At 43.5% G+C, this 20305-nt stretch overlaps 1 protein-coding gene and 1 long non-coding RNA gene across 2 annotated transcripts; both read left to right on the forward strand.

Annotated features, from left to right (window-relative positions):
- The first annotated feature begins 708 nt into the window (after positions 1–708).
- Positions 709–9752, forward strand: LOC104732832 (putative F-box protein At5g40050). Its single transcript, XM_010452431.1, has 4 exons — positions 709–1089; positions 8661–8819; positions 8913–9275; positions 9402–9752. Exons 1-4 carry the CDS (start codon positions 709–711, stop codon positions 9750–9752), a joined length of 1254 nt encoding a protein of 417 aa, XP_010450733.1.
- Positions 9753–15754: 6002 nt separating this feature from the next.
- LOC104732833 (uncharacterized) lies at positions 15755–17954 on the forward strand. Its single transcript, XR_015575595.1, has 4 exons — positions 15755–15889; positions 16082–16140; positions 16229–16410; positions 17182–17954. It is a non-coding gene; the product is annotated as an uncharacterized LOC104732833 (long non-coding RNA).
- The last annotated feature ends 2351 nt before the right edge of the window (positions 17955–20305 follow it).

A 20305-nucleotide genomic window follows, 5' to 3' on the forward strand; every position in this document is an offset into this window, starting at 1 on the left:
TATACTCCCATCCGTGCCAATATGTACCTAGTACTATAAAGACTCAAAAACAACCTATAAAACAAATCAAGAGCTCTAAAAAACATGTATATCATGGTTAAAAAGTAAAAACAATAAAAACCATGATATATGACACACCTAAACAATAGAATTCGTTTTCTAATTTTCTTGTAAATGAATCTACAAAAGTTTTAAACGTGCGAGCGAATAATGATTGTTTTTAACAATCGAATTGCTTGGTTTAATTTAGTGGTCGTGTGAATAATGAATTCATGGAGGTTGATGTCGTCCGTCCCGGTTGTCACTATTACATATTGCATTTCGTATTGATGACAAAACTAACAAATATTTCTTTTCATAGACTTTGTCAGAATTAAATCGAAAATTAAGTTTTCTCGGATTCTTTTATGAACCATTTTTTTTTTTTGACAGCATATTCTAAACCAATTCATGCTCATGATATATCTTTTAATCATTATAATAGTTTTCTATCGAATTATTAAACTATTTCAAATTAGAATTTTGTATGTATACCAAATAATTATGATAGGCAAATAAGTCATGCCACATAATCAAAATAAAAAGTTTGGTCCCTTTCTAAGTTTTGACTTTTGAGAACCCTAATACGTTGTTACCATCTTTGCCTTCTTGCCGTTGAATCACTTTGAGAACCCTAAATCGATACCGTCTTCGCCACGCAGTTTTGTTATGGAGACCAAAAGCAAAAAGGTATCATTGTTATCTGACTCCGTAGATTCAATCAGCTCTCTTCCAGATGAGATACTTGCTCATATCTTGTCGTTTCTTCCTACTAAACGAGCTGCTTCTACCTCAATTCTCTCCAAAAGATGGAGGACTCTGTTCCATATCATGAATCTTCTCTGCTCATCTCTCGATCTAGACGACTCTGATTTACTCTATCCCGAGAGCGAGAGACACAGTGAAGACGTATCTGATAGCTTCAGAGATTTCGTGGATAAAACACTTTCAGTTTGCAACAACAATTCCTTGAAGAAGTTCTCACTAAAATTTCAAGATGATGATGTTCACCACATTGGTCTTACTACTACTAGAAGATGGATATCAAAGGCATTGGAGCATGATGATGTTCACCACATTGGTCTTACTACTACTACGATTGGCAGCTCGAAATAAAGAAATATATCGAGGACGGCACGGTCCCAGAGGATCGATGGCAAGCTCGCCGTTTGAAAGCTCGATGCGCACACTACGCCATGATGGGAGGAAGCCTCTTTCGACGCAGCTCGTCCGGAGTCCTTCTCACCTGCGTCGATCGAGAGGAAGCAGAACGAATAATGATGGAGGTCCACGAAGGCGATGGCGGAAACCACTCCGGAGGGCGTGCACTCGCACTAAAAATCAAGAAGGATGGTCATTACTGGCCCACCATGGTCACCGATTGTGAGGCCTTTTCGGCGAAATGCGAGCCTTGCCAGCGCCACGGGCAGATGAAACATGTACCACCCGAGCTGCTGAACACAGTCACCGCGCCGTACCCCTTTATGCGTTGGGCGATGGACCTCGTCGGCCCATTACCCCCGTCGAGGTCAAAGAAATTCCTCTTGGTCCTGACCGATTACTTCACCAAATGGGTGGAAGCGGAGTCGTTCGGAAAGATACAATCGCTCGACGTCACCAATTTTATTTGGAAAAATATTATCTGTCGTCATGGGCTCCCTTACGAGATCGTCACCGACAACGGGACACAGTTCACCTCGATGATCACCAGACGCTTCTTAGGAAAATGGGGAATACGTTTGAGCACCTCGACCCCCCGATATCCCCAGGGAAACGGCCAAGCCGAGGCGACCAACAAAACCATCATAGACGGGCTGAAAAAGCGTCTCGGACTCAAGAAAGGAGCGTGGGCAGACCAGCTCGACGGCGTGCTGTGGTCCTACCGGACTACCCCTCGCAGGGCCACGGGACAGTCCCCGTTTTCGTTAGCGTATGGCATCGAAGCTCTGGCTCCGGCCGAGGCCGGAGTACCTACTCTGCGCCGCGCTATGCTAGTCAACGATTCCGCGCTCAACGACAGTATGATGCTAGATAGCATCGACTTCGCCGAGGAGCTGCGCGACCAAGCTCTCGTCCGGATCCAGAACTACCAAAACGCTGCATCTAAATACTACAACAAAGCTGTCCGCCAGCGTAGGTTCAATGAATGCGACCTGGTATTACGTGAAGTGTACGAGAATACGAAGGAGGTCAACGCCGGCAAACTTGGTGCCCGCTGGGAGGGCTCGTATCTCATTTCCAAGGTAATTCGCCCAGGTGTGTACGAGCTCCTGACCATGGAAGGCAAGCAGATCAAAAATTCTTGGAATGCGGCTCACCTCAAACGTTACTACTATTAAACCTTTTGCTTACAATCTGGTTATGAAAGTATGTACACTACGAACTACGACTGGCTTGATCCCGGATTTCGGGTACGTAGGCAGCCCTTGGTTTCTTTCACGAGATTTCGAGGGCACAGCTAGAGAGAAAAAAAAAAAAAAAAAAAAAAAAAAAAAAAAACAAGCTAATAAGATTCTTTTATTCCATTTTATTCCTTCCTTCTTGCCACATACAAAGAGTATTCGACATCGGCGTATCGCCTAAGAAAGATGGAGCATAAGAGAAAGAACTACAAGCAATAAAAAGGAGGTGGTGATCTAAATGCTACGGTAGGTCTCTAGTCCGGAGAAGCAGATGCGAAGCGCGATTTCCCTCCTGTGATCTCAACCTCCTCGGCGATTCACAGGCGCAGAGCTCGAGAGGTCGGACTCCAGCGGCTCCTCGACAGCTATACCATCCAGATGCACCCGCCAGCGTTGACACTCCCGCCTCAACCCGTCTAGTCGGCCTGCTGGCATTTCTGCCCCCCTGTTCGCCATTTCCTCCAGGAACGCAAGCGGACCCTCCACGGTATGACTCTCTCGAAAATAACGGTCCGTGGCCTCCAGGTGGAGGATGTACCGGCGTAACCTCTCTATGCGGCCCCTGAAGATCGGGATTTCCGCAACATGCAGATTCTCCGATTCGCCCAGCGGCTCGTAGTCACTCTCCGGCAGATCGGGTAACAGGGTCCTGACGACCTCCCCTTCGCATCGATCACGGTCGGCGAGTAGTCGGGTCATGCGCCAGCCCGCCAAATAGAGACCTCCGGCAATGAGCTCGTCGAGAACCGCGATGGTTCCTTCCAAGCGGCAGAGCTGATAGACGAGGTCGCTTTTCAGACGAAACGCCTTGATATACGAACTCATCCGCTGACAACGAGCTCGGTAGATGAGTATCTCTCTTCGTAAGGGATCCCCCTCAGTCCCTACGGCGAGCTCTAAAGACGGAGGCGGAATCGCCTCTTCTATGGGAAGGGCGATATTCGACGCATCCGAGTCGAATCCGCTAACCCCGGCAGCGGTCAACTCTCGAGCTCGCCTTAACCATGCAGATCGTGTCGTGGTAGGCATACTTCGTAGCTGATCTTTCTGAAGTTTGGATGAGAGATGCTCGGCAAACCTTCTCCTCACCTATTTATAGGCGGGGACGGGGGAGATAAATGCTGCGTCCCGAAAATCTCGCACCAATCAGATCGAGGGAGGATACGCGCTGTGTCCCGAGACTCTTCCACCAATTAAATTACAGTGCGAAACCGCGTCCGCATTTAATGCAGTGGTTACTCCTCGGGAATGAGCAAAAAATAAAGAAAAATAATAAAAAAAATATACCCAGTTCGGAATCGAACTACTCGACATCTCGGCCAGATGATCGACTTACTCTCCAGCGGGAGATAAATCGAACCCAGAGAATTCCGTTGGAATTGTTTCGATTCTAAGTCTTCAATGCGAGACGCATCGAGCCCAGAGAATTCTTTCAGAATTGTCTCGATAACTCCTTGACGAGAGATAAACCGAACTCAGAGAATTCTTTTGAATTGTTTCGTACGTCTCAGATCGGGCGAATGTAAGCCGGACCCAGAGTTGTAAATTCCGCCTTTCCGTTTTCCGAAGTGGGGCAAAGAGGGTAAGCCGAGGCATCGTACCTCGCCCCTCGATCACAAAGTGCACTTACGTTTGGGGTAAAATACCCTTACAAAGGAATATTCAATGTAAGCCGAGAGACGTCTCGCCTCGTTTGAATTTCCAATTAAAATAAAAAAAAAAGAAGCTTTATTGCAAGGTCAAATCGTCATCACAGGATTAGGAAACAAAACATAACGGAAGGATCAGATCGCCAAAGCATGTCATTCATCAAAGAGCGAGTCCGGCGGCGACCTTCCTGGTGTCAGATGTCAGACGCTTCGGCATGGGCCATAGGAGTTGAAGTCCCGTCTTCTCCCAGTCAGCAGGATGCGACTCCAACGCCCTGATTTTCTGCTCGGCTTCGTCCATACGGGCAACGGCTTTCCCTCTCTTCGCCTTTAAGGAGCTGATCTCGGCATCCAGTGCCGCCAACCGATCATCGATTTCATTCTTCTTCATGCGGTGATAATACAGCTTGTGACATTGTTCGCGATGCACAGATTCGATCTACACACAAGGCCATTGGTCAGTAAACAGTGGCTAAAATAACTTTGCACGGACAACGCTAGGGTTTGTTACCTGGCGAACGAAGGCATGAGCAGCAGCAGCTTCGATATTGTTGGCACGATTGCTTACATAGAACGTCTTCACCTTGGAGGGCATGAACTCGCCGCTCAAAGAAAAACTTGGCTCGTTGGGAGTCGAGTTCTCCGACTGGTAGCACTCGTTGCAGTAATCGATCAAGCACTGCCGCATGTCTGCCACTCTGTCCAGACCGTTCCCGATCCAGAACCTAGGGTGAGATTCAAGCAACTTAAGTTTGAAAAGCAGTTCACTTCGTGATTGCTCTGTTACAGCTAATCGCTCGCGGTACTCGGAATGGCGTTCTTCAATACGAGAAAAAAAGGTTTCTAATTCCAGCCTCTTTTCCGGACTAACACGAAACATTAACATCCAGGGAGCTCGGATATGTGGGTAGAACTGCATCCCCCGTTCAATGGCTTCCGCGTTTGAAAACGTCGGGACATCGCTCTTAACCTCGACTAAGGACGCGGTGCTGCCAACAGAACTCGGCATCTTGGAAATATTGCGTCAAAGCTACGGTACAATCGTACATGGAACAGTCATATTTATACTAATCCTAAACGAAATATTTCCAATTTTGATGTGGAAAACTACCATTTCCGCTGATGGATAAAAAAGGCGATATTCCATGCAAAACAAAGGAAAATTTCCAAAACAGAAGTCGGTTGCTTACTAGGCAGCAATGTCGCATGATCTTAAGTAACACGGTGCAAAAATGAAAACAACAACAGTAAAAATTCTTAGGGGACATTTTCGGGAGGACCGGTCTGGAAAAGCCCAACATTGGAGCCGTACGGATGAGGAACGGAGTCTGGAGCCGCATCCCCGGATTGAAGCATTCCGAAGCCGAGCTGATCGGGAGACATGTCGAGATCGCCTTCCTCGAATTCTACGAGATCCAACGCTTTCACTTCGGTTAGGGCGACCTCCCGCTTCTTCTTGATCTCGGCAACGAGATTGTCCGGGATGGATGCACCATTCTTCAGAAGATGATCCATAATCTCCCCAAATCCGTTCGCATGGTTGAGGACATCCTCTTTCGGACGGGCCATCTCCTGATCACGCAGATAATCCTTCACTTTGTCGAGACGGCTCTGCGCCTTCCTTGTGGTGCCTTCTACTTTGGCTTGGCGATCTAGGCGAAGCCGCCTCGTTTCGGACTCGAATCTCGCCCCGAGATCGTCGAACTGTTTTGACAGCTTAGCCTTTTCTTTCTCCAGAGCTTTCCCCTGCGAATCCAGCTCAGCAACCCTGCCTTCCAAATTTTCGCAGTCCTGCTCTTTCTTCGCAAGAAGATCTTTTAGCTCTTTGATCCTCTCGTTCTTCGACTTGTCCGCTTCTCGGAGATTCTCCAGACATTCCTTCATCTTATCGAATTCGGCCTCTGCCGAAGTCATCGATTTGACGCGCCTATCGTACATCAGAGTGAGTGACGACATATAGGCGGCGGTCTGCATTTCGGAACGAGGAGAAATGAGAATTAAGTTTTGCCAATTCAGTAATAAGGAGGGCGAAGCGGTTCAAACCTGAAGGGCAGATTGGGCGGCTTGAATGTACTGATCTCTGAATTCAAGCTCCTTGACCGGCGCCAGCATGACCGAGGATAGCGTAAGTTGCCTGCACAACTCCGCGGCGGCTTCCCTATTGCACACAAGCGGCGCGTCCCCGAAATAGTCATAACGGAATCGGTCAGTTCGACCCGCAGCACGTTCAACTCGGAAGCGATCATGTGACTCGAGACCAGCCTCGTCCGCGGAGCGCTTCCGACCTTTCCCTTGGGCGGAGGCTTTTCCTTTACCCTTCTCTTTGTTTTTGTCCTTCTTGGACTTCTTCTTCTTTGAACCGTCACCTGATTCAGCAGCAATCTGCATTGAGACGATCGGCTCAGTCGGTGGAGGAAGAGATGAATCATTGGGAGCCACTTCTTCGTCTTCTTCGTCGGCAGCCGGGAGCTCCTCCTCGTCGTCAACATCGATGAATTCATTTTCCGTCTGTTCTGGATCGGGGTTGACGATCGGTTCATCGTTTCGGTCCACAGATCGGAGCGTCTCGACGGCGACAATTGTGGTTGGCGGGACCTTGGAAGTTTGACCCAGTGAGCTTGCAAAACTGGCGAACTGTGTTCTTGCCTTACCCATCGCTGCTTCCACACGGCGTCGAGAGATTTGAGCCCAGCTGCGATCCGCTACACTGAGGAGAGCGTTCTTGATGCGTCCGAATCTGGAAGATAGTCTCCGAGCTGAAGAAGGGCGATCTGCAAAACATATGAAAATACGAAATCAGGTCAGCACGATATTGTCCGATTTAACAGAATAAGGAACGAGATGATACCCGGCGAATCGTTCCACACTCTTCGGCGACCACGTTTCGGGTTTTCAAAAGAGCGTTCGTCAACTCGGACGAAGAAGTAGCGAGCCCTCAACTTTTTGAAGTTGCTGACTTTTTCCCCCGGAAGGAAGTTGTGAGCTGGCTTTGCATTAACCATCCACAATTTGCTGCCCTGGCTGTTCTTGAAGTTTGTCAATTGCTCGAAGCATTCGACTTCGAGGAACACCTCGGCTTCGGCCGCGAGAGTAAGGGCAGCGACGAAGTTGCAGATGCTTCCCGGGGTGAGTTGGCATATCGGAATTTTGCGGCGATGGGCGTATTGGGTGAGCAAATTAGGAAGAGGGAAGAATAACTGGCATTGAGAAAAGAATCCCTCGTACAAGCAAATATACCCGAGAGGCGGAGTCCATGGACGCTGATGCTCTCCGGGAATAATAATATGAACACCAGAATTGGCCAGGCCACACGAGTTCAGCAACTCGCCAACCGAATCACTAGTGCTGGTCGTCTTCTTACCCCCGATTTCACCTCGGTGATCTCGAAGAGGTGAGAGGTCGTTGATCATCACGTTGTCAGGAGCAGGTCGGGTCGTTTCGCCACCCAGGTTGTCAGGTGGGAGATCCGAAATCGGCGTAGTGTTCCCATGACCTTCGCGGTCGTCTTCGTCAATCAGGAAAGGGATTGGAATCACGTTGGGTCTGCGCCTTGCGGAGCATTCGGCCTCTTCTGATCTGTTTGGCATCTCGCCTTGGACCGATCTGACAACTTCTGTAGTTTCTCTGTTGGAATTCTTACGGGTCAATGGTTCACTTGTAGTATCCGATGAAGAAACCATGGCCGAGGTGAGAAATAATGCAGATCGCCGAAGAGTGTAGGGGAACTGACGAATAAAAAATAATTAAAGGCGAAGAGAGAAAGAATGAAGCAGTTACCTTTTTGACGAAACGGCGAAAAGTGAAATCACTCGGTGGATATTGAGTATTTATAGATGGGAGTGGGCGGCAACCCTATGCGGAGTCATAATTGCCTACCGTAACCTACGCGACGCTTCGGATTCCGAGATGACAGATGTGACGTATCGGACACGTGTCACCTGACTAGAGGAGGGCGAAGCGGTGCGACGATTTACGAACTGGATCGGATATTCTCCCTTTAAGTCCGGTCATTCGAATTAGCTTCCGAACGAACCGAACTGAGGGGGACTAATTGTTGGTGCGGGAATTAGCACTCCCAACATACCGATCTAGACCCGCTAAAGAACCGGCTATCTAAACCGGGAATTCGGCCTAGGTTGGACTTCATCTCTGAAGGCCCAGTAACACTGAAAAGCCCATGGACGAGGTGACGAATTCGGCACTTCAACTCGCCCAGCGGCTGACCTAGCAAGAAAGGAAGGACTTTCCTAATTAGCTCGCCATCAAGTTAGGAAAGTCAATATATCCAATATATTCGAATATATTCTATAGATCTTCGAGTACCTATAAATAGAGGTCGATCCTCTCATTGTAAGATCATCCATTCATTAATACAAAACCCTAAATTCCTCTTCGTTCTTGAGCAAAACCTAACTTGTTCCTCAAGAGATTTTCATTTCTTCTTTTCTTGCTTACTTTGATCTAAATCCTTCAAGAGATTGTTATTGAATTTGTTTCCCTTCTAAACAAATTCATTGTGAGAAACCTCAGTTTCTACAGTCTTACTACTACTAGAAGATGGATATCAAAGGCATTGGAGCATGGCCTTTCGGATCTTGACCTTCGCATAAAAATGCCTTTGATGCACAAGCCACCACCTCTTCTTCCTAACACCCTATACATTAACAACACATTGGTCAAGCTCACTTTAGGAACAGAACTTTGTCTTGGTAAGTCTCCTTGGAAGGAGGTTTGCTTTCCCCTGCTTAAGAGTCTCTTCTTCCACACAGTTTGGTTTTCAAATTGTTCTTTGTGTGATGTGATGCTTGAGGGTTGCCCTGAGCTCGAAGAATTATACATACATCACATTTACATTAGAGATAGAGATTGTGAATTCGGCGATCTTTCAGCACCTCACTTTATAGACCACGACAACATCAAGAAACTCACGGTTCACTACAATAACGGTGTTAAGTCCCCTCGCGTTTTGTTTATCTACACACCCAGTCTTGTCTACCTCGACTACTCTGATTATCTAACTTGTCTCTATCAATCGGAGGATCGCTTCGATGATCTTTTAGAAGCCCGCCTGAATCTTGTTTTCCCACGGAATGGGAGATGGGGTTATGAACACGGCACCTGTTTAAAAATCGTGAATTCTATCTCCAGTCTTCAAATCCTTTACCTCTCTTCTTCTACTGTTGAGGCATGTCTCTCTCCATCTCTGTCTCTTTCCTTTCTCTTTTGCTTTCTTCCTTTGTCTTGTTTGATGGTTTGTTTGTTGCAGGTGATGTGTGCATGCCTTGATCTTGCTGAGATTCCCTTGTTTAAGAACTTGGCCACTCTACATTTTGAGGGTAATAAGAAAGAATATTGGAAATTGCTTTGCAATATGATTGAAAAAGCTCCAAAGCTAGAAACTCTAGTCCTTAACGGTTTGTGCGGCATAAGCGATTGTGGGGTTAACATTAATGGTGGCAATGTGGTGAAGGTGGTTGAGATACAAGGGTATAAAGGAAATCTTGAGGAACTCAACCAAGTGAAGTGCTTCTTGAGAGAAATGGAGAATCTTGAAGAGATGAAAGTGAATATTCGTGATGAGACAGACAACAAGTTGAAACTCACAAATGATCTTCTTGCTCTTCCTAAACGATCATCCAAATGCAACATCCATGTCTTGTGATCGTGTGTTTGATACAATTATAATCGGATGTTACTCTGTATTTTGATGGTTTGATTTCTAGCTATTTTAGTTGGATTCTCTAGTTTTCTTTGTATTTTTATTTTATTTTCTCTAACTCTGTGTTTTGTCCTTATCAAAAACATTAGAGTGCTCCATAACTAATATTCAATTTATGATGGTGTTTCCTCTGTTTCGTACGTGTACAGCTTCATTACAGAACATATGAGAAAAGAGTAGTTTTGGCGACTTTTGTTCAAAGCATCTTTGATCAACTCAGAGATTGAAAGATTTAGGTAATGTAAGTACATAATAAGATGGATAAATGATCTGCTTAGTCATAAAACAACTTACACTAAATGATCTTATTAATAAAATATATCACAGCTGAAAATATAGATCATTTAGTGTAAGTTACAATTAAGTTTAGTAAAACAAAATAACTTACACTAAATGATATCTATTTCACAAAGTTTCTCTCTCACTTTCAAAGATACAATAAGAACACAGATACAGCTGAAATTAAAACTAAAATAAATGGTTTGCTTGCTTGCTCTTACTTCATTCGAAAGGCCATGAAAAGTATTCAACGTAGCTGTTCACACAGGATCAAGATGAAAAGAAAAGTCATAAGCATGGCACACAAATTTGAGCAGTGTAGGAACTTGGCGAGGCGACTCTTTATGGCTTGGTGATCCTCTTATGGCTAGGTGATCCTGTTGATCCTGTTAAAGAGACTGAATAAATCATAGCAAATAGACGGGTCAAGAGCAGAATATTCACCTCTTTGTATAGTCTCCCTTTGAAATGATCCAAAGCATCAGCTTCAAGAGAATCACAGCCATGTGCGCATCGAGAAACTGAAGGCTCAGTGGCATTTATTGAGGCAGTTACTGAGGCAGCATCAGCTTCAAGAGAATCACAGCCATGTGCGATGGCGGATTTGGATTACTCGGAGGATTTCGACGGCACGAGCTATCAGGAAGATCCATTGGAGATTAAATTGAAGTTTCTGTGCGTTGGTTATAAGAGATTGGTCCAATCGAAGGTTGAACACGACGATAAGCTGACTTATCTTGATTCGACGATGCAAGAGGTGTTGAAGACTTTATCGAAGCTGGAGAATCATCTTGGGAAGCGTCCTGAACAACCGGAATCATCTCATCAGTCTCCTCAGGTATCTTGTTCCTCTGTTCTACGTTCTCGCGGTGGTGATACTGGGAATCTACCTTTGGATAATCGATCTAGTTTGTTGAGGAAGATTGAGATGCCTGTATTTGATGGATCTCATGCGTTTGATTGGATCTCTAAGGTTGAACGTTTTTTTCGAATTGGTCGTTACACGGATGAGGATAAGCTAGAACTGGTTGCTCTTAGTCTCGAAGGTGATGTGTTGAAATGGTTCAATTGTGAGCTTACTCGCCGTGAATTTCGTTCTTGGGGAGAGTTTCGCCAACGTTTGTTTCTACGTTTTGGTGAGTCTATTGAAGATGATCCAGGAAACAGGTTGTTTGCTATCAAACAAACGGGTACGGTTGCAGCTTATGTGACTGAGTTTGAGGATTTGTCTGCTCAAGTCCTGGGTTTAGATGATTCACACTTGGAGAAAAGTTTTTACAATGGGTTGAAACAGGAAATGAAGGAAGTTCTTAAGATGAAGGAGCCAGTAGGCTTGGACTATCAGAAAGCTGCGGTGCTTCATATGGAATCTAGTTCCTTTTGTCAACTGGTGGGTGAACGTTCTGGCAAGGTGCTTACTACAAGTCAGTCACACCACACTCGTTCTAGTAACTATGTTTCTACGTCTAAGCCTATCTTGTTGCAAAGTGGTAATGGTCAGGGGGTACAAAATGGTAGTGGTCAAGGGTTGCTTACTGCTCCACCTCCAAAGAAAGAGTTCCAACCAAGACAAAGGCACACTGCAAAAGAGTTGGATGCGATGCGTAGTAAGGGAATCTGTTTCAAGTGTAAAGGCAAATATTTTCGGGGTCATGTATGTCCTTTGAAGGAGTTGCAGATTCTTACTGTGGTGGATGGATTGGAGTTAGAAGTGGTTGATGAAGAGTTTTTTATACCAGCTGAGTTGGCAGTGGAGCAACAACCGGTGATGCGTTGTCTATCACTAAATTCTTTTTTGGGAAAACATTCCCCCAGAACCACTAAATTGATTGGTTTGATTGGAAAATCTAGGGTGGTGGTGTTGTTAGACTCCGGAGCTTCACATAATTTCATTACTCCAACCTTAGCATCTCGTTTGAAGTTAAAGGCGTGTGCTGATAGCAGCCTGGAAGTGTTGTTGGGTAATGGTGTGTATGTTCACGGGTCTGGTGTTTGCAGGGAGGTCACTTTCTCGTTAGCGGATGTGGAGTTTAAGAATGATTTCATCACGTTGGAGTTGGGAGGTGTAGACGTTATATTGGGGGTTCAATGGTTAGAAACTTTGGGAACGTGTGAGATTGATTGGAAACGTCAAGAGTGGCAGTTCAATTATCAGGGTAAACGAGTGACCTTGTTAGGAGATCCTTCTTTGCACTACCCTCAGTTGTCTCTTAAAACAATGGAATCTCCTGTGCGTTCTACTCTAGCTTGTGGTTCACCAGTAGTGTTGGCAAATACTGATGTGGTGGTGGCGGATAGAAAGTTGGATCCGGTTTTGTCTGAGGTTTTGGACAGATTTTCTTTTGTCTTTGCGGTACCTACAGGGTTGCCTCCGATGAGAGGACAAGAGCACTCTATCTCTCTGAAGCCTGGAGTGCAATCGACTACTGTAAGGCCTTATCGCTATCCTCATTCCACGAAAGAAGTTATGGAGAAGATGGTGGAGGATATGTTGACTGCGGGAATCATTCGTCCTAGTACCAGTTCTTTTTCTAGTCCTGTTCTATTGGTCAAGAAGAAGGATGCCACTTGGAGGTTTTGTGTGGATTACAGGGCTTTGAACAGAGCTACAATTCCGGACAAGTTTCCCATTCCAGTCATTGATCAACTCCTTGATGAACTTCATGGTTCGGTGGTGTTTTCAAAAATTGATTTACGTTCTGGTTATCATCAGATTCGTATGAAAGAGGAGGATATCAAGAAAACAGCATTTCGAACTCTTGAAGGCCATTATGAATTTTTGGTCATGCCCTTTGGCCTAACCAATGCTGCAGCCACATTTCAGTCCTTGATGAATAAGGTTTTTAGGCCATTTTTGAGAAAATTTGTGGTGGTGTTTTTCGATGATATTTTGGTCTGTAGTGGTAGCATTCAGGAGCATGTGGATCATTTGGGGTTGGTTTTGCAGTTGTTGTGTGATCATAAGCTGTTTGCTAATCACAAGAAGTGTCTGTTTGGAGTGCCACAGGTGGAATATGTAGGCCATATTATTTCTGAAGAAGGGGTGGCCACTGATGTTGCTAAAACTGAGGCTATGCGTCATTGGCCTACACCGGTAAACATTAAACATTTGCGGGGTTTCTTAGGTCTGACCGGTTATTACCGGAAATTTTTTCAAGGCTACGGTACTATTGCTAAGCCTTTGACGGATTTACTTAAAAAGGATCAGTTTGTCTGGTCTGATGTTGCTCAACAGGCCTTTGAGTGTCTCAAACAGGCGATGGCTTCTGTTCCTGTTTTAGGTTTACCTAACTTTGAGAAGGTGTTCATCATTGAGACAGATGCGTCAGGGACTGGAGTAGGAGCAGTTTTGCTCCAAGATAAGAGGCCATTGACTTACTTTAGTCACGGTCTCACTCCTAGGGAGCAGCTCAAACCTGCGTATGAGAGAGAATTGATGGCCATTGTTATGGCAGTGTTGAAGTGGAAGCATTATTTGATGGGTCGTAAGTTTGAAGTTCATACTGACCAGCGTAGTTTGACGTTTTTGTTGGAGCAGAAAGAAGTGAATATGGAGTATCAGAGGTGGTTAACTCGTTTGTTAGGTTTTGATATGGAGATTGTTTATAAGCCTGGCATTGAAAATAAGGCTGCTGACGGGTTATCCCGAATTCCGCATCCGGTGTCTGCAACACTTTTAGCACTCACGGTTCCTGCAGTGATTCAGTTGCAGGATTTGTTTAAAGAAATTGATGGAGATGCTAATATTCAATCTACTATTGCTCAGATTAAATCAGGGAGTTTTCATGGATCTCATTTTCGAGTGATAGAGGACAAATTGTGGTTTAAAAACAGGCTTTTGGTGCCTAAGTCCTCTGTTTTTATTCCCTAGATTCTTCATGAGTTCCATGATAGTCAGCTGGGTGGACACGCGGGTGTTTTGAAGACATTGAAGAGGGTACAGTCGTGTTTTCATTGGGAGGGCATACAAAAGGATGTCCAACGTTATGTAGCAGCTTGCTCTGTTTGTCAAACGCATAAGTACTCGACTCTGTCTCCAGCGGGGTTGCTCCAACCTTTACCAATTCCCACAGCTATTTGGGAGGATCTTTCTTTGGATTTCATTGAGGGTTTACCAATGTCTGGTGGAGTTAACGTTATATTGGTTGTGGTGGACAGGTTGAGTAAGGCGGCTCACTTCTTGGGTCTGAAACATCCTTTTAAGGCCATCGATGTGGCTAACAAGTTCATTGTGGAGATTGTGAGGTTACACGGGTTTCCAAAGACCATTGTTTCGGATAGAGACCGTGTGTTTATGGGAGAAGTTTGGAAGGATCTATTTCGACTGTCGGGGACTAAGTTGAAGTATAGCACTGCATACCATCCTCAAACGGATGGCCAAACCGAAGTTCTTAACAGATGTTTAGAGACATATCTCAAGTGCTTTGCATCGAGTCACCCTCGCACTTGGTTTCGTTTTTTGGTTTGGGCTGAGTTCTCCGATAATACATCTTATCATTCTGCACTTAAGACGTCTCCATTTAAACTGGTGTACGGGCGAGATCCTCCTCATCTCCTCAAGTTTAAAGCTGGTTCGACGTCTAACTGGGATTTGGAGGTGCAGTTGAAGGAGCGTGATTTGATGTTAACTCGCATACATGCTAATTTGCAGAGGGCTCAGGATATAATGAAGCGGAATGCTGATAAAAAGCGCCGAGAAGTGGAGTTTGGAGTAGGTGAATGTCATAAGCTGGCAGCCAAGTTCTTTGGTCCTTTTGAGGTTGTGGAGCGTATTGGAGCGGTGGCTTATGTTTGAAGCTTCCTGCTACTTCACGCATTCATGATGTCTTTCATGTTTCTCAGTTAAAGGCTGTAGTGGGTAAGGATTACACCGTGGAGACCTCTGAACCACCTGAGATGGTTGAGGAAGAGTTGTGGTTTCCGGAGAAGATTCTTGAGGTGCGTTTCTCGGAGACAGGGGTGCGTGAGTTCTTAATCCAGTGGCAGGATCGTGGACAGGAGTGTAATTCTTGGCTTCCCTCGAAGGATTTTGTTCAGCAGTTTCCCAATTTCAAGCTTGAGGACAAGCTCGTTCTCGGGGACGAAAGTATTGATACGATTCATCGTACATATTATAGGAAGAAGAAGACGACTGGTCAACAAGTCAAGGGTGACGTGGCTTAAGTCGCGGAAGAAGAAGTCAAAGAATAAAGGAAAGACTCTTTATGGGAAGGAAGCTTTGCGGTTAGAGATTTGAATAAGAAGAACGTTGAAGTCTTTTGGGTTTTTCTTATGTCTCATTTGTGAATTCTTGTAACAAGCGATGTGCTTGAGAGATTGATGCGATCTCTGTAATTCCGGTGAGACTAGAGTTGTTAAACACTTTTCCGTTTTTCCGATTCCGTATTACAATCTCTGTAGTCAATTGAGTCTTTCTAATTCAATAAAGAAGTATTCAGTAGAGTTTGGGTTCAAAGCGATCTAAAGTCTATCAGAAATTTTGAAGCTTTCTGATGAAATTAGCCACGGAAGTCGTTTAGAGCTAATGTGGTTATCTAATGACTTGGTCTAGCTAAACCTTGAAACAGTTTCTCTTTGGATTACTTTTTAAACTGCTAAAATTTCCTCTAAATGTTTTCTAGAGTTGATTTATTCTTGTGTTTTTCTTTGCATTTTGGGTTGCAGGTTCTGTTTGGCTGCGAATCTGATTGCTTTTGTCTACTTAGGTTTTATGATATGTGATCTTGTATACCTACTATCTACTAGCATCCGGAGATCACCGACATAACCTGCGGCATTTCTTGGAATTTGGTCTTGATCAAGTATGTTCCTTCTGCCTCTCTGTGATTAGAAAACTTTGTGCTTTTAAATCAATCAAATAGTTAACCAAAGTCTGAAACTTGATGCTATAGAACTTGCGAGAAGGTTTTGTACTGTGTAACTTGAACACTTGGTTTTCGTGCTCCAGTTGAGAAGAACCAACTCATTTACAATTCAATGGTGTTTTGAATTAGATATATCTCTGGTTTTGTACTGTCGTCGTCGGGGACGCTCATTTTACTCACTCACTCAGGTAATATTATCAATGCATCCCTCTCTTCTCTTCTCAAGATTTGATACTGATCTGTTATTCTTCTGACTGTATCTATCGATTTTGCCAGATTTGGGATTGATAGATTTGGTGGAGGAGGATGACGACGATAGGAGGGTTGTTAATGGGGATTGGAAGATCATCCAGAAGGAAGAGAGCTACTTGACTTGATATTCTCTTCCCCTAAACGAGCTCCTAGAGACTTCAACAAGGGCAAAACCTGCAAACCCCATGGTTTCCACACCAGAAAAGGTTCCAACTTTTTCTAGTATTTTTGTATCTCTGGTGTTTTGAAAGAGCTCTCACTGTGTAACTTGAACATTTGGTTTGAATTAGTATTAGATATATGCAACCTAAGGTAGGGCTCTAAGAGACGAGATTCTTTAGGAATTTACATGGCTTAAGAGACCAGATTCTTTAGGTGGAAAGCTAACAGCTTTAATCCAATTGATGATCATTGGTAACTGAATATTGTTATACTTAGTGTTAATCACCAAGTTGTTTTGAATTGGATATATTATATATGCAACTTTAGGCAAAGCTGTTATCATCCAAGTTTCTGTAATTTACATGGCTGGTTTTAGATACTAGGTTCTTTAGGTGGAAAGCTAACAACTTTAACTCCGTTTTGGCAAAGTATTGATCATCAGTTGCATTTGTTTCTAGACTTGATTTTACATTTCTCTAGTTTTCTGTGACATGGTGTAGCTTGACTGATCAGAGCTCAATTTTTTCTCTAAAGTTGTTAGCTTCCCACGAAAAGAATATGGTAGTTTAAGTGATCAAGATTGAGAAAAGCTAGTGTTACCGACCATATTATTACCATAAGTATCAGAACAGAACTCATATGAAATTGTGTTCGGGAGACTAGAATCTGGAAAGTTGCTGTTGGCTGAGAATATGGTAGTTTAAGTCGAATTGTAGATGTATAATACAGATCATTATATAATTGTATATTTATTTGCAATTGTTTTGAGACTTCCTTTTATCTTTCTCTAAGTTATGTGACATGGTGTTATGCAGGAGGATACGTTGTGCAGCAAGATAAATTGCCGAATTACGTAGTCCCTGATCTCACCGGCTTTAAAGTTATTCACTTCACCTTCTAAACTCTTTTGTTCCTTTTGTCTTTGATTCCTCCATTATGTTGATTGAATCTTTTTACAAGTCTTATTGGTCGAAGCTCCCTAGGTTTGTGATCCTGATAAATCTTGTTGTTTCTTGAAAGTTTTTGTGTTAGGAAACCTGTAATGTCTTGCTTACTTAATGCATTAAGCTTCCTAGGGTTTAATTTAGCTCTGCTAAAAATAAGTAGCCGAGAGTATGTTGCTTTCATCGTAATTGAACACGAGAACCAAAACATTAGTGATATCCTCATAGAAAACTTCTTACAAGTCGTATCGGTGGAAGCTCCTTAGGGGTTTTGATCCTGATAAATGTTAAGTACCTGAAATGGGTGGGAATGCTTACTTAATTACATTAAGCTTGTTGTTGTGTGATTCGGCTGCTCTGCTAATGAATATCTATTTGGGTGTTACAGCTGACACCATATGTATCTCAGTGCCCTTTACAAGTCAACACAAACGAGTCAGCCGAAGCTTCCAAGTGAAAATAGTCAGTCAGAAGAAATATGTTTTTAGGTCTTCTTTATTTAGCTTCATCAAGTTAAGGACTGTGTTTTGCGGAATTTGTCTTGTCTTTATATATCCTTAATCCTTTTGTGCTATTCTTAAAATGGGAGATTTGGTTTGAAATAAAATTCCAAAATAAATAATAACATGTTTTATGTGGTTGAATTATATATTATTCATTTGACAAGTTAAGATGTTCACATAGAGTCAGCATAAGTTGTATATGTTATTGTTACTATTAGTAGATTAATAAAAATAAGTTGATCACTATGAATCAGTACTGAAACAGAGTTGAAAACAGAGGATGTTGTTAGATACTTGTCATGCGTTATGCAAAATCCCATACAAATAAAGTAAACATGCAATGGAAGTGTGGAAACTGCTGCAGACATAATAGCAGTATGAAGAGTCACTTGTAGCATTTCCCTTTCATCTGTTTTGTTTCTTTGATGATAATATGAGTGTGATAAAGTTTCTTAAACACACTAAGCTTGTATAAAGAATAACTCTCTTTATTGAATGTTTAGAAAATCTCTCAAAACTAAACAACTCACAAACTCTCTTTATGTTTCGGTATCGTTTGATACAACCCATCAAACGTATATATAGGGAACTCGACTTAGTTCTTATTCCTATTTTGATAATGGAAAACTACTCTTTTCCTAATCCTAAATAGAACTTTTCCTTTTCTCTTAACCCAACTTGGTTAAGGAAATCTTAGGCTGAACATTCTAGAAGCTTACCCAACAATCACCCCCTTAAGCTTCGAGTCCTTCTTCGAGAGGTCTTGAACGCCGATCAAACTCCTCATCGTCTTGAACTGAATCCTTGCTAGGGCCTTTGTTAGTATGTCTGCACACTGATCTTCTCCTGGTACAAACTCCACTTCAATTTTCTCATTTTCAACACACTCTCGGATGAAGTGATAACGCTTGCCGATGTGTTTACTTCTTCCGTGGAAAACGGGATTCTTAGAGAGTTCTATGGCTGACTTGTTGTCAATGTATATGGTTGTCTTCTCACAATTCTGTCCCATAAGCTCACTCATCAAGTCTTGTAACCATATAGCTTGCTTCGCTGCTTCTGTTGCGGCCATGAACTCGGCTTCGCAGCTAGACAGAGCGACTGTTCTCAGTTTCTGTGAACACCATGTAATTGGTGTTTCTCCAAGATAGTACATACGGCCTGCAGTGCTCTTCCCATCATCAGGATCCGTGTTATGGCTGCTGTCACTGTAGCCAACTATTGTTTGTGATCCTCCACGCTTGAATACTAGACCGTATGATAGTGTTCCTTGCAAATATCTCAAAATTTGCTTCAATGCTGCCATATGTGACTATCTTGGATTTTGCATGTATCTACTCACTACTCCAACTGAGAAAGCGAGATCTGGTCTTGTGTGTAGGAGATACCTTAAGCAACCGATCCTCCGTCGATACATAGTAGCGTCTTCTACCAGTTCTCCTTTGTTTTTAGACAGTTTCAATCCAAACTCCATTGGAATGTGTGTCAGGTTACATTGATCTAAACCTGCTTCTTTGAGAATCCTTCGTGCATATGCTTCTTGCTTCAACTCGATGCCATCTTTTCTTTGATGTACTTCAATGCCAAGGTAGTAGGTGAGTAGTCCTAAGTCTGACATTTCGAACTTGGACTCCATACTAGCTTTGAACTCTTGAATCACTCCTAATGAGTTCCCAGTGACAAAAAGATCGTCAACGTATACAGCTACAAGAAGAAACTTCTCCCTGTCTGCCTTCCGATACACTGCACTCTCCTTGTAGCACTTCTTGAAGTTCAAACCTCTCAAGATTTGATCAAGCTTTGTGTTCCACGCTCGTGGAGCCTGTCTTAACCCATATAAAGCTTTGGAAAGTTTAAAAACTTTATGTTCTTCTCCCTTCTTTTCAAAGCCTTCTGGTTGAGATACATAGACGTCTTCGTTTAGCTCTCCGTGCAAAAACGCCGTCTTGACATCAAGGTGGTGGATTTCCCATCCGCGCGAAGCAGCAATCCCCACAAGTAGCCTTATTGTCTCAACTCGAGCTACCGGTGCAAATACTTCGTCAAAATCAATCCCTGATTGTTGCACATAACCTTTTGCAACTAACCTCGCCTTGTATTTGTTGATGGAGCCATCTGCGTTCCTTTTAATCTTAAAAATCCATTTAAGACCAATGATCTTGACACCTTGTGGTTTTTCAACCAAGAACCAGGTCTTGTTCTTGTTAATTGATTTTATTTCTTCCACACAAGCTTTTGTCCATACTGTTAACTCCTTCGCCTCTTGATAGTTAACAGGTTCGTCATTGAGTGAGAGAAGAAGCTTCTCACACTCTGTATTAGCAAGAAGAAGATAATCATTAAGGTAGCTTGGTCGATTTACTTGACGACCCGATCGTCGAAGCTGCGGATAGCCAATCTCATCTTCCTGGACTTGTACATTGTTCTCCTCGCCCAAGTCATTCTCGACTTCTTCTTGCTCAGAATCACTCAATGTATCACTTTCGGTTTCA

The sequence above is a fragment of the Camelina sativa genome, chromosome 12 (assembly GCF_030686135.1).
Source record: "Camelina sativa cultivar CO46 ecotype springtype chromosome 12, ASM3068613v1".
Classification (NCBI taxonomy): Eukaryota; Viridiplantae; Streptophyta; class Magnoliopsida; order Brassicales; family Brassicaceae; genus Camelina; species Camelina sativa.